Source organism: Numenius arquata, chromosome 18 (assembly GCF_964106895.1).
Source record: "Numenius arquata chromosome 18, bNumArq3.hap1.1, whole genome shotgun sequence".
NCBI classification, from domain to species: domain Eukaryota; kingdom Metazoa; phylum Chordata; class Aves; order Charadriiformes; family Scolopacidae; genus Numenius; species Numenius arquata.
In genome coordinates this window covers 11,332,119-11,346,422 of record NC_133593.1, presented here as the reverse complement: position 1 = coordinate 11,346,422, position 14,304 = coordinate 11,332,119, and the positions used below count along the sequence as shown (strand labels likewise).

Here is a 14,304-nt window from a genome sequence, read left to right as displayed (position 1 = left end):
TGTCTGCATGGGGAGGAGGGTTAAGGCAGCTTCTCCCATGGCTGGCAGCTCTGCGGCCGTGCCCTGCCAGCTCCGAGCATCACAAGGCAAGGACAGCTGTGCCGAAGCCTTCACGTCACGGATGACACTTGAGAGGATATAAAAATCCCGAGACACGCGGCTCCTTTCTGCTCCCTCTGCCCAGCCCTCCCCTGGCTGCAAGGTCCCTCGGGCAGCTCCATGTAAAGGGACGAAACACGGAGGACGTGGTGCCAGGGACCCCGCGCCGAGCCTTCCCCTCCCTGCTGATGCCCAGAGGGGTTCAGCATCACCTCCATCCCTGCAGCCACAAGGAAAAGCCCAGCTGGGGACATCTGGGGTGCCCTCAACGGAGTGGCTGCTCCCAGCGGAGGGGTCTGTGCCCACCAGTGGCCCTGGCAGCCAGTGGTCACCAACACAAGGATGTATTTTCCCCCACTAGATCACAGAAGTTAAAATATCTCGACAGCAAGGAGCAGAGAGAGCACCCTGCACTGCCGTGGGAAACCCCCTCCTAACAGCATCTTCCTCATCCTCGGGACAGCGGTTGGGAGTGATCAAATAAAAATAAAAATAATAATAAAAACCCCAACAAACAGGTGAAATAAAGTCACCTTCCTCGCCGTTGCCGCCACAGTCCCGCCAGCAGCGCCGAGCCGCGGTCAGGCAGCACCCCCTGGTGCCACCACGGATGCGGGGCTCTGCTGGGGGGGCTCCCCAGGCCACAGGCACCCCACACTGCGGGGGCCAGCCCGCAAATCGCCCGGCAAAACCGTAAGGGGAATTAAATTCTTCTATTTTCTCACACACAAGCGTATGCTCACGAGAACACCTCAGAGGGGTGCCATCTGATGAAATATGATTGCCGTGGTTTAACCCACCCGGCAACCAGGACCACGCAGCCACTCGCTCACCCCCCCTTTTACCCCCTGAAGGGTAGGGAGAAGAGGGAGAAAAGCAGGGGAAATGGGAAAAAACCTCGTGGGTTGAGATAAAGACAGATAAATAGAACAATATCAGAAAAGGGAAATAACAATAATAATCAATCACTCTCAGCATCCAGTGAATTGGCACCATCCCGAGCAGTGACTGTGGATTCCCCCCGCCTTGGCCAACCCCCATTTCTATACCAGGCAGGACATCTATGGTACAGAATATTCCACTGCCCATTCCATTGTTCTGTCTATGCTCCTTCTCAGCTTCTATGGGAAGGTGAAAAGCATCCTTGAAAAGCATAAACATCGCTTAGCAACAACCAAAACAGTGTGCATTATTGACATTCCTTTCACAGCAATCACTAGAAAGAAAATTAACTCTTTCCCAGCTGAAACGAGGACAGCGATGAGCCAAATCTTGCCTGCTCAGCTCTGAGCACAAAACACACTGGTTTAGGATCATACCCATCCCAACTGCCAGGATCCAGGAGATTTAGGTGGTTTCCTTCCTGGGGAAGAAGTGGGTTATGGTTCCAGTGGTGCCAGCTGGCCTTGCTGCTGACAGCAAGGCAAGGAGCTGGCATCCTCGCCTCTTCCCAGCTCTTGGAGTGATTTTGGCCCCTGGGATCAAACACAGCAGCGGGGCACCCAATAAATACGTCTGCAGAGGGGTGATTTATCTGCAGGGGAAGCCATGGAAATTCCCAAACCCTCTTAAATATCCGCTTCCTGGCTCTAAACAGTCCAGAACTTGCCAACTGGGGAATGTATTTGTCTGCTCCCCTCCGTATATTTTCTGTTTTTCATTATAATTTGCTAAATAATACATTACAATGAGTTATTTATCACACTCGGCAGCTCCGTGATCCCCCCTCCAGCTGCAGGAATTTCACCCATAAATCAGTCGCACAAATACCCGCTGGCGTTGCCCCCAGCGCCTGTCCCCCCCGCCCCCTACACCCCCAGCAGCTCCAGGGCTGAGCATCGCCCCAATTAAACAGCATTTCTCTGCCCCAGGATGGCCATCTCTCTCCCTGGGACTCTTCTCCTTGTGGTCCTCCTCTGCACACCAGCCAGAGGGCAAACGGGGAATAGAAATCACAAAAGACACAAACCCAGTGGATAAAGAAAGCGGAGGAGGAAGCTTTGCTGGGATCTCCGTTGCTCCCACTCCCGTTGGGACTATGTTGGTGGGAGAAGCAAAAGTGGCACCAAGAGGCAAATGAGAGTAAAATTCACTGCTCTGAGGATGCGAAGGGACCCCGGGAGGGAGGCTGGGTATTTCTGACCCTTGAGTGCAGGGTTGCCCCAGGATATCACCCAGCACCAGCGGGGATTCAGAAGATGCAGCTTTCCCAGCGGGGCCGGGAGGGTCCGGAGCTGCCCTGGATGGGGCAGCCTCAGCAGTGCTGATGGCCAGGAGTCACCAGCCTCGGCTGAGCCCTTGGTGGTCAGGGTGCTCATCTCATGTGACTTGGGAAGGGCTGAAGGCTGTAACACCTCTACCACCTTATACCTGGAGGATGCCCTGAAAACTGCCCTCTGTCCTGGCTTCATGGATCAGCCATTGGGGAGGTGCCGCAGGGGCTGCTCCTCCACCCCGGCACTAGCCAGCCAGTAGCCCACGCTGGCCACACCACAGAATGGCCACTGAGCACATCTCTGCACAAGCCCAAACTTCTGCTGGTCTCCAGGCATCACATGCACCACATCCAAACTGGTGACCTGGAGAGAACGGTCCCATTGGAGACCTTCTCACCCCATGTGCCATCGGACCCAACACGCACCCCCTCCTTACACCCCTCTTTGCTTCATTTTGCAGATGGCAACTATGGGGAGAGAGGGGCCAGCGCTGCGAGTGGGACACAAGCCTAATGGTTCCTGGTCGTGCCAGGCAGCTGATAAATGGGCTGAGACCTCATCGCTCCGCTGTAGGGCTGCAAAGCTCACAGGCGTTGGCACTCGTCTGCCAGGCACATTCCAACGGAGAAAAATCCTAGACACCTGTAAAAATGTAAATACTTTAAATGCTCCTAAAAAGGGAGGAGCAGAGGGGCTGCTGGTTCGCTCTTCTTCATTTGATTGCCAAGCTGCAGGAGCTCCAGCCTGAGCAACAGGAAAGCACCTACTTCCCAGGGTGGAGAAGCCTCAAGGGAAAAATAATCTGGATACTTTGGGGTGCACTTCGGGCTCCTGTGGGCACAGCTCTCCCAGCGGGGCCAGCAGGAGCTGGTGGCACCAGATCTACCTGGCGTCTGCTGGTGCTGCTCCTGGAGAGGAGTTGGTTTTGCCAGGATACCCCATCCAAACTGAAGCTTTCTGCTGGTGGGACCACATTCCAGCCCCACATTCCAGTGGATCGAATCACATCCATTAACTCCTTGAGCGCTCATTCCTGGAATCTGCACCACCACCTGGCCAGAGTCCTGGGAACAAGTGAAGGGAACCCGGGATGGAGGATTTGAGCAGGCAGCGGTGGATCCAGCCAGCACGAGGGCTGTGCCAGCGCCCAAGCTAGCACACCAGCAGGCTTGCCCGTCCGTGGGACCGGCTGCTGGGGTGCAGGAGGTGGCTGGCATGACACGGAGCGATGCGGATGCGACAGGGAGGGATGCGGAGCCAACAGAGAGCCAGGAAGAGAGAAAAGTGATGCAGGGAATGGGAACGTGGCGCTGAGGCTGAGCCAACGCCAGAGAATTAAGCGTCTGTAAACGAGCTGTCTGGCCAGAAGCGGCTGGAGCGGTGTCGCTGCCGTGCTGCCCCGAGAGCCACCCTGGGCCAGGCAAACGTGGCCATTTACGGAGCCAGGTACTGCCTCCTGCCCTCCTGCGTGCTGGTGCCACCGAGCAACTGTCACAGCAACACGGGGAGGTGGGTGAGGATGGCGCCGTGATGGCTTCTCGGTGCTCAGCTCCTGTGGAAGGCTGTGTAAGAGCTGCAGAGGGATCCACGACGCAGAGAGCTGGGAGTTTTCCAGGGTGGGCAGCTAGGGAATTGCAGCCCGAGTCGTGCAGCAGGAAAAAAAGAGATCAGTTTATTCAAATAAGTGTTACTCCTTCCCCCAAACTTGTATGAAAGAAGGACTCTTCCTTCTAGCGCAAAGCGATAAAGCACCGTCTGCCCTCAGGACACAGCAAAGGATGAAGAAGTGCCCACACACCCATCACTGCAGCAAGGAGAGAAGGGAGAAGACGGGTGGCTCCTGATCCCCCCTCCGAAGTGGCACCCAGCCAGGGAAAAGGGAAAACTCTCACAGGCTCCACTTATTTATTCACCAAGATCTCCTGGTGCTCTTGGTGCGACAGCAGCAGCGGTTGAGGAATGGGACAAAAGGTGCCACCAAAACACCGTTTACATTCTGGTAACGAGCACGGAGCAGGGTTCAGGGCTCAGCCCTGTGCACGCGGAGTGTCTCATCAGCGCCTGGCAGTGCTTGACCCATTATTATTACGAGCTCTTCTGGCATAAAAAGGAAATGCAATTTGGGGACGGCAAGAGTGCATCTTCTATAATCAAATTTTCCCAGCTCAGCAGCGGTGGATCTGACCTGCCAGGACAAATCACCGGGCTCTGCCCCCACCACAGCCGAGCAAACTGCTGCCACAGAGCCCCAGCAAACCCACAGCACCCGCCTGCGCACCCCAACCTCTCACCACCAAGCCTCGGAGGAGCAGGGGGCTGTCCCCCCACAGCAGCACAGGGATTTTCATCAGACAAAAGCTGCTCTCGTCTCCCCCCAGCCCAGAAAAGGGCAAAGAAGAAGAAACCAAGGTTTTAACTCAAATCATACATTCTCACGCCATTTTACCACCTGAGATGCTCAAAATGCTTTGGAAACCTTTCCTTTGAGCCCTTGCCTTCCCACGCTATGCAGATCCCCGCAGAGAGGGCTGTGACCCAGGGTCCGGGGGTCCCTGCTCGCCCCACAGATGGGCACAGCCCTTTGCAGTAGCCGCAGACACCCCCAAACAGCTGTGCCCCATCCCACCCTGGTGCCCACCCTGCGATGGTCTCAGCCCCTGGGGTGGCTCCAGCCCTCGAGGAGAGCCAGCCTCGCAACGCAGGGGGTTGCAGGGGCGAGCAGGGATGCGGCTGGTGGGATGCGCATCCCCCCCCTCCAGCAAACCTCAGATTTTCATTATAATTTCCATCACCGGAGGAAAAACCTGGTAAACGGGCAGTGATGCAGGCGAGCGACAGCCTTACGAACCTCCAGAGCTCCTTCTCCTGGCGAAGGCGAGGTGAGGAGCTCGGCAAACTGCAGGTTCTCATGGCTGGGAAACGAGAGATGGCCGATGCTCGGCTTCAGCCCCAGCGGGGACACCGGGAAGGAAAAGTTAGAATTCCTCAGGTTTAACCTTCCTTTTCGAGTTACTGTTCCCTACCTTTGAAGCAAATTGCATTGCAAATACTGACTAATTTAACGTCACAACATCCATCTTAAATAAACAGTATCCTGGCTTACAGATGGGGAAATCAAGGCATGGAAGGGAAAAAAAAAACCACACAGAACCAGGAAAAAAAACTCCTCTTTGTGCTTTAACTACCAAGTCATCTTTCCTTATTAGCAGCTAATCAGAACTACCAGAGGGGAAGAGATTACAGACAGGGTGGAGAGGGGAGGAACTGAAAGAAATACAGACATCAAAACAGATTTTCATTTATTTACTCATTTATCACAGTGAGTCACAGGCTTTGAGTTCATTTGAGTCTGCTTTAGCCTTGCAGGATTTTGGGATGCTGTCTCCAAAATCTAAAAAGTTAATAGGTCACAGCCACGCACCATCTCAGGAGGGAGAAAATCTGCAATTTTGGGTTGGTCTCAGGAAGTCTGATATTGCTTTGCTGCTGGATTATAAAAAAACACTAATCTTCCCTCGCCAGCCTCCTAATCTTTATGGGGACACCTTATCTGCAACTGGTTTATTGAGCAGCACCCTGGCTTGTGGGGCAGTAGCTTGGCTGAAGGTTTGTGGTGGCTCTTGGACCCGGGGATCGGCGGGTGGGATTTGGCACCCACAGGGTGCTCCGTGCCCACCGGTGGGCAAATCCACAGCGTGGGAGCAGCCCGGTGAGGACCAACACAGACGTCAAACATCAGATGTCTGTTCCTCATCTCATCTGCCTCCGGGCTGAGCAGCTCCAGGATGAGAGGGTCCGGCCGGGCACAGGCTACCGGGGCAGAGCCCACACATCCCTCTGGCTCCTCTAAGGAGGTTTGGGGACCTTTTTTTTATTCCCCCCCTCCTTTTTGCCCAAAAATTATTTGCAAGAAGTGATTTATTTACTTCAGGCACAGAACATCTCATCTTCAAACTTCCCTTTCTCTCCTTACATCATCCTAACTTTCCAGAAATGAGGAGAGAGCGGCATCCACAATTTATCCACCCAAACACAACTCACAGTCGCCACCCGGGGTTGTGTCCAAAGTCTCTGGAGGGGACGAACCCCCATAACCCACCCCAGCCCCGGGATGCTGGAGCGGGTCGCTACCTGCACAGCACATCTCCTCCGGCATTTCCAGCCTCGCGCCCCAGCCCACGCTGGGAAACGAGGAACATATTTTTAAATAAGAGGAGGAAATGGTGTCTTTGTGTCAGGCGAGTGGAAGAAACCCAGGACCAAGAGACTGCAGAGCCTTTCCACTTCAGACAGCAGGTGCTCTCCAAGATGTGGTTATGGCAACAAAATAAATGATGGATAATTGCTTTTGTGACAACTTGCCAATTAAATTAGACTCAGCAGAATAACATAATGACAATTTGTTATGCTCTGGTGGGCACTAACACACCAATCATAATTAAATGCTATGACTGAAATAGAATGCTGCTGTACACAGGAATATATAACCCCAATTCCCTCCCAGTGAAACATTATAGGTTCAGACTTGATTTCAATTTCTGGAGGATAATAGCATTAGCGCACATCAGAATGAGCTCGCAATATGCACACAGGCAGCAGCAGCCCAGGGAGACAGAGCCAAGGGCAGCTGAGCCGCGGGGCTCCTGGGGGGACCCTCCCCAGCATCTCCGACGCTCTGGGTTTCACAGCAGCAGGGGACACCCCCAAACCACTCCTATGTCCCAGGAAGATCTCAAATCTTCCCGGCAGGGGAGCGAGTGGTCCCGAGGGAGCAGCCCCACTGCCGGCACCGGGGCGAGAGCTCGCCGGGATGGGGAGACGGGGGTTTCTCACGGCTGGTCCAAGGCTGGATCACCTGGTTTTCCAGCAAAGCCGATGAATTACTTTGGCTGCTCCAGACATAAGACCTGATCCTATTAAATCCTGAGTCCCCCTGCCCTCCACACACGTAATCGCGGATAATCTGCCCGTGCGCGTGACCGGCAGCGTGGCTGGAGACGTGTCCCCACACAGTGACACATGCCCGGCTCTGCCGTGCGGGCCACCCGCTGAAGGGGTTGGGCATCACTGCGGGGGGAGCTGCCCTCTGGTTAAATCAGTGCCCAAGCGCAGAGACCGGTCATAGAATCAGAGAATTACCTAGGCTGGAAGGGACCTTTCAGAACATGGAGTCCAACCATCAACCCACCACTGACAAACCCACCACTGGCCCATGTCCCTCAGCACCACGTCTGCCCGGCTCTTAAATACCTCCAGGGATGGAGACTCCACCACTGCCCTGGGCAGCCTCTTCCAAGGCTTGACAACCCTTTCGGTGAAGAAATTTTTCCTAATATCCATCCTAAGCCTCCCCTGGCACAACTTGAGGCCGTTTCCTTTTGTTCTATCACCTGTTCCTTGGGGGAAGAGACCGACCCCCCCCGGCTACACCCTCTTTTCAGGGAGTTGTAGAGAGCGAGAAGGTCTCCCCTCAGCCTCCTTTTCTCCAGGCTGAACCCCCCCAGCTCCTTCAGCCGCTCCTCACAAGACTCTTCAGGGCTCCATCATCAGGGCAGGACCTGTTTGCGACACACCGCTATGGGAGACGCCGCTGCCCAGGGTCAGAGCCAGCCCCGAGCCCTGACACCCCCCCTGAATTCCCAAAGGGGAAGGGGTTTCCTCTCCCAGCTCTTTGCACAGACACCGCGGCTGCAGCCCAGCTGCTTTACTGGTTTCGTCGCTGATGCTACTGGGGCAAGCGAACCCACGCACGGGTGGGATGATCACGAAAACGGCAGATTTTGCAATCAAGATTTCTAGCTCCTACAACGGGACTTGCTGGAGGGCAGGCAGTGTTCTCCACCCTCAAATTTTCAGGTGGGGCCCACAGCTGTAGGAATCGACCTTGGGAAGCCTTCGGACTGGTTTCCAGCGCTGTAGGAGGGGTTATCTCTATCGCCCGCGATTGTCCTGTCTGGTTTTGATGCCTCGAGGAGAAAGGAACCTTGTAACCGATACTTTGGCATTTATTGTCACTTGAAAAATAGCCCGGCAATCGGAGAGAGAGGAACCGCCGCACACACCGATCCTCTCCCCCGGGAAGGAGCTCAGCGATTTAGCCCAGGAAAAGGTCAGGGGGCCGCTCCGAAATGGGGGGGGCAGGATTACAACAGCAGAGGAGAGGTTTGCCCGGCCATAGGGAAATCACTCGACTGCACGAGATGCCGGGCGAAGGCAAAGACAAGGTCACGTCCACGGCTCTTGCCCATGGACCCCAGGAGCAGCCCCAGCACAGGCAGGGGTTTCGCCGTACCCTGGGGGGTCTCCCCCCCAACACCCCAATTCCCTCCCTGCATCTTCCACCCCACCGGCTGCGCATCCCGCTGGTTCCCAGGGGAAACTGAGATTTCTTTTCAAATAATTTTAGGCAAAAGCTCGGATTTCTCCCCAGCATCACCCCACGGGCACAAGGCAAGGCTGACACACGCTTTTCACAGCTCCAGGCAGCGCAGGGTGGGAGCGAACGCCCCCCGATGCGACACCGCGGGGTCCCCATCACCACTCCCCCTTCCTGGAGGGGACACCAAGCCCCCAGACCCTCCCGGCGGTAGAGCACGGCTCCCACCTAGTGGGGACCCAGCGGGGAATCGGGGGGGGCTGGCGGGTCCCCGGTGGTTCCCAGCTCCTCCCGCCAAGCCCTGACCTTTTGCTGGCGGCTGGAGGGTAAACGCTTGATAAATAATAAATCGCCCACCCCAGGCTCTTGCTCAAACCTTTTAATTAAAGCCTTTGAGTTACTCTAAGGTCACGGTGATTGGCATTTCAATCCCAGCCCAGCAAACGCATCCATCAAAGACACACAGAACTCCGCTCTTAATTGTGTTTTCTCCTAATTGCACCAAATACCTGGGCTCGCACCCTTTCCCCGGTACTCACCGGCCGTAACACACCCGCAGAGCGGAGGAACACCTCTACCAGCTTCTCCGTCCACAGCCACCCAGCTGGAAGTGTCCCCACCGCTGCAGCCGGCGAGTGACCTGCCCGAGCCCCCGGGCTGGCTCTGCCCCAACAATTAATTCCCTGATTTACCCCAGGTGTGGGCTCCCACCCTCCCTCCCTGCCCCACTGAAAGGGTCTTCTCCCTCGTACACCAGGTTTTCCAGCTAATTTGGCCGCGTCCCAAATTCAGCCCAGCTGGGAGTGCTCGACCCCGGGGGGAGCCACCCCAGTGATTTTTTCCAACACAGAATAAAAGAGGAAAATTAATTGCAACTTTCTTCTTGCCTGCTCTGCGCAGGAACTCGCTCAGGGCACGCTGCAAGGCTGCTGCTCTACTCCGTGCTCTAAATTTAATATCTTATTGCTCAGTGTGCTTCAGATGACTAAGGGAAGACGCAGCCAAGCTCAGTAAAGAAGCGAGGATGAAGCCAGATCCAACAGATGACAGAGGAAAAGGCTCTTTCAGTCATGTTGGCAATTTCTTAGAGAAGTGAGAACAAACAAGAGACCACCAGGGTGCGAAGGGAGTGAGAAATCTCTCATGTGTTACTGCATTTGATTTTAAAAGGAAGAGTGCTGTGAAGTACTTCCCTCTACAAATTTTAGCAAGCCAAGAGCATCATCAACAGTTCAAAATGCAAAACAGAGTGCTCAAAATTTTTTACCTCCGTAAAAATCCACGTAAGGCAAAGACACAAAGCTGGAGAGCAGGAGACACGGAGTTGTCCGTCTCTTCCCTTGGGCTGGTGGTAATCGCTTGGCCCCGGCAGGAAAAGCGGGCAGGAGGGAAATCCACATCCCAGCTGCCAGCCATTTCCTGCCGGGAGCAGCTCGCCCTGGTCCCCAGCCAGACAGGGACTGCTGCCACCCAGGGAAACCCCCGGCCACAGGCTGCCTGCGGGGAGCCGAGCACTTGCCACAATCTACTGCCAGCGCTGCTTCAGACTGAACCCCATTTTAATGCATTTTTGTCATCTCTTTACCTTAAAATTCCTCCTATCGTTACCCAGCGGTTCCAAAACCTGGATACTGGAGATGGGAGCATCTGTCACACTCCCCTCGAAGGGGCTGCCGGGTCTGGATTTAGGGATTCAGGCAGCGATTCTGGCTCCACGTGGAAGACCCTCACCGAGGCAGGCGTTGGTGCCACCAAGATCAGCTCTGGCACCAGATCTCCGGAGCCCGCAGCTGCAGCCGTGCTGAGCCAGGGGCTTCTGCTCCGCGGAAGAAAACCTCACACTCCTCTACGATTACAGATCTGGGAAGGAAGTTTGACCTTCCAAGGATAACTGAGTAATTCTACTGCAATTACATCGCCACCAGGAAGTGAATGAGGCCACACAAAAACAAACCACGGGCATTTTTAAATCCTCCTTTTCACTGCCACACAAGAGACGGGTTTTGCATCAAATACAGCAGAGCTGTCACCAAACTGCGTCACGGAGAATGTGCCCGGGAGGTAGGTACTAAACCAAAAGGAAATCCTCTCCTCTCCCTTGTAGGGGAGACAGAGAAAGAGGGAGAAAAGATTTGTTTGATATGATTTACACCTGTTTGGCTTTGGTGGTGGTTTGTTTTTTTAAAAAGAAAATACACACAAACAAAAAAGAGAGGAGAAAAAACACACAAACAAAAAAGAGAGAAAAAGAAAACAAACAGTAATTGTTTTTTATATAGACCAAAGCCAAAAATCTTCAATAAAAACTACACTAGGCACTGGCATTCGCAGGCATGGGAAGAATGAAATGCCAATTAGCTCCAAATCTAGTAAGATTAATTGTTATTTTCTTACATTACTCTACGTCAAAGTTTCTGTAGCAGCGCTCAACTGTCTCGTCAGCAAACCATTGAAATATCGCATCTTCCACACTCCAGGTGACCAATTTCATTAAGTCACTAAAAAAACCTGCAAAGGTTGAAATTACCTGGTATTGTTGCACTTGATCCTATTGTGAAGTTAAGCAAATGATGCGATAGAAAGAGTATATTATTACACTTCTATAAATAGCAGCTCTTCTCAATTAGCTATATAAAGGTGACACTTCAGAGAGCTGCCAGAGCACGCCGGGCACGTGGGATCTGCCACGTCCACAGCAGGACCCTCACCAGGCCCACACCGCCCAGAGCGAGGAGTTAAGAGCCATCTTTACTACTGCAAATAAGACACCTGAAGAGGCAGAACTTCCAACTTTTAAAGAAAATGTTTAATTTTTCACTTTTATACTCTTATTTTCCAACTCACCAACTTGAAATAACATTCCTGAACCTCAAAAAAGGGGATTATCTCCAATTTTGGGGAACAAGAACGTGTGACTCACTCAGGATGAGGGAAGGCACCAGAGCCAGATAACTGAGGTATTTCCTGCAGAAAATATCTCATAACCACCAGGTTGTGGAGGCAGAAATGCTGGCTCCTGAGCAGGTGACAACAGGACATCCCCTCACAGGACAACACACGGCCGTTAGGAAGGGAAAGGATTTTCCTTCTGTTTTTCTGATGATTCTGGCGTCTGCTCCTCCTGATCTTTCTTCTTTTCCTGCATCTCTTCCAACACAGTCTGGAGCTGCTGGTGTAACGCAGAGTCTCTGGTTTCAACACCTTGATGATCCTGTTGTGCAGTTAGAGACACACGATCAACAACAAAAAGACAGGTGTAAAAAGTTTCTGTTGAAGCGTGACTGAAGAGAACAATGGAAAGCAACAGCCCCAGTTTGTATGTCCAGAAAAAGCAGATGGAAAAGTTCTCGGTCCAGAGATAAGAGGACGATGAGGAGAATGGAGAGTGTATTAAAAAGCAGAATAAGAAATTAATTTAGCTAGTGGAGTTCAAAACTGCAACTCTTCTCCCTTCTTTCTGAGGGTGTTCGATCACAAGGCAGCAGTCTCAGAAGAAATGGTAATCAGTTAGTCACAAACAAGATAAAAGATTTCTGCTCTGCCCGACGTGCTGTTCTAGAAGCATCTTCAGTTTAGTTTTTTACCCCATTTTATGTTAAGAGTTATGTGACAACTGCCTGAAGTAACTAGACTTCATGTGCCCAGGAGCCATGTCCCCTCTTACACATCAGGGAAAACAAAGAAAGCAGTGGCAGGACACTTTGGACAGTTATTTTCTTGCTAAAAATACAAGTAAACAACCCCCAGATTACAATCCTCTATTTCAATACCTTAAAAATACAAACAAACAAAAAAACCCCGAACGCCAAACTGCAAAACTTATGCAAAAGTTTCCAGTTCAGGATGAAGATTAAAGAACAGGAGTGAGAGCGCATTAGGACAACTGTTAAAAGGGATGGAAAAGTGTGTTAATCACCTTTGAACCAGAAGAAGTTCTGATTTACCCCCTCAGAGAGATAACAGGTATATGGTAATATATACACGTATTTCCAAATGGTTTATACAGACCCGACAGATCTTTCATCACCAGAAGAAACACTTCTCTTTTCTGTCCCACAAGAAGTACCTTAACTGTAGCACATTCATGACTAAGAAGACAGTTTACTCTGCACACTAAAGACATTTTATTACAACCATCAGGCTCATGACTGTCTTGCTGAGAATTTAATTTCTAAATCCACTGGCAAAGAAACTCTGAATATTTAATACTTACTTTAACTGTTCCTTTTCTCTGTAAAATTATCCCACTGGCTAAAAGGGCTTTTCCTGTTTCTTCAAACAATTTTTCCTCCTCAATTTTTCCTTCTTCTTTCAGTTCATTGTATTTCTCGACAAACCTAGATGCCAAGATTGTATTTTTACTCTCACAAATAACATTTCGGTTCACTGACTGAAGAGGAGAAAGAGACAAGTTTCAGAAGTACTTCCCGTTCAGTTATAAATAAATCTTACCTCTGGCAAGTAGATTTGTAGTTCAGCTGCGACAGGTCGAAAGGCCTTGGACCGCTGCCATAGATTTTGTAAAATCTCCTATTTCAAGAAATAGAAGAGGAGCGGTGACAGCAGTACTCCCTCCGCAGGGGCAGGGGAAGGTCCCCGGTGGATAGCGGGGCTCAGGCACCCCTCAGCGGCCGCCCGGGGAGAGAAAGCAACAACTCACGCTCGCACTTCGTCCTCCTTGTAGAAGATGGGGGGGACGACATCCTTCACCTTGCCGTAGCGCGGCCGCGGCACCCGGTAGACGGGCTCCCTCAGCGGGGGGAAGGCAGCGTAGACGTCGAACCACAGCGGCTTCTCGATCACCCCGATGCGGAGCAGGTTGCGGGTCCTGCCGGGGGGAAAGAAGCGGCGGGGGTTGCTCAAGGGACGCCCGGGCCTTGCGCCTCCCTCCGGGGGACCCCGGGCCTCCAGCCTCGCCCTCCCTTCGCCCCCCGCCAGCAGGACACCCCACGCCCGACCGACCGCCCCCCGCACCGGCTGAACACGCTCCCAATCTTCTGCACGCGGTTCCCCGCCATGGCGGCGGCGGCGGCCGGGCCTCCCCTAGCAACGCCTCCTCCCCTAGCAACGGCCTGCCCTCCCACCCGGAACCGGAAATACCGAAAGGGCCGCCGCCAGGGCGCGCAGCCAACAGCCGAAGGGAGGTGGCGCCCAGGCAGCGCCAGTCGATGGCCGAGCGGAGACTCAGCCGGATTGTTTCCCCCTCCCCGATTTAAAGGGCCAGCGCCGCCGCCCCCCTCCCAGGTTGCCCAGAGAAGCTGTGGCCGCCCCGTCCCTGGAGGGGTTCAAGGCCAGGTTGGAGGGGGCTTGGAGCAACCTGATCTGGCGGGAGGTGTCCCTGCCCAGGGCAGGGGGGGGAACTGTGTGATCATCAAGGTTCCTTCCAACCCAAACCATTCCAAGTGTTGGTTGGGACGTGGCTGAGACACCACGGGAGGTGCCTCACCTTCATCAGGGTGTGGAACCCAGCGATATGGCCTACGTGTTCCTTTGCAGCTGCTGATTTAGGCGTAAGATAGCGAAAACATAACTTCTGGAACCAAATTCCAGCCAAGAGTGTGTCCCAGGCTGACCTCGGGCAACCGGAACGCTGGAATACACCCCCCGGTGTGA

General features: G+C 53.2%; 1 protein-coding gene across 1 annotated transcript; it reads right to left on the bottom strand.

Moving 5' to 3' along the window:
* Window positions 1-11,755: 11,755 nt before the first annotated feature.
* MRPS23 (mitochondrial ribosomal protein S23) lies at window positions 11,756-13,709 on the bottom strand. Its single transcript, XM_074160762.1, has 5 exons — window positions 13,666-13,709; window positions 13,352-13,519; window positions 13,144-13,221; window positions 12,911-13,028; window positions 11,756-11,902 (listed from the first exon to the last, which is right to left on the bottom strand). Exons 1-5 carry the CDS (start codon window positions 13,707-13,709, stop codon window positions 11,756-11,758), a joined length of 555 nt encoding a protein of 184 aa, XP_074016863.1.
* Window positions 13,710-14,304: the final 595 nt, after the last annotated feature.

What these genes read in the sequence shown, in the direction of transcription:
- MRPS23 (XM_074160762.1), bottom strand. Translation starts at nt 13,709, where the DNA reads ATGGCGGGGAACCGCGTGCAGAAGATTGGGAGCGTGTTCAGCCG. An exon ending in TACAAATCTACTTGCCAGAG is followed by an intron (nt 13,029 to 13,143) that starts GTAAGATTTATT and finishes CTTGGCATCTAG; the next exon opens with GTTTGTCGAGAAATACAATG. An exon ending in TTTTACAGAGAAAAGGAACA is followed by an intron (nt 11,903 to 12,910) that starts GTTAAAGTAAGT and finishes ACTGCACAACAG; the next exon opens with GATCATCAAGGTGTTGAAAC.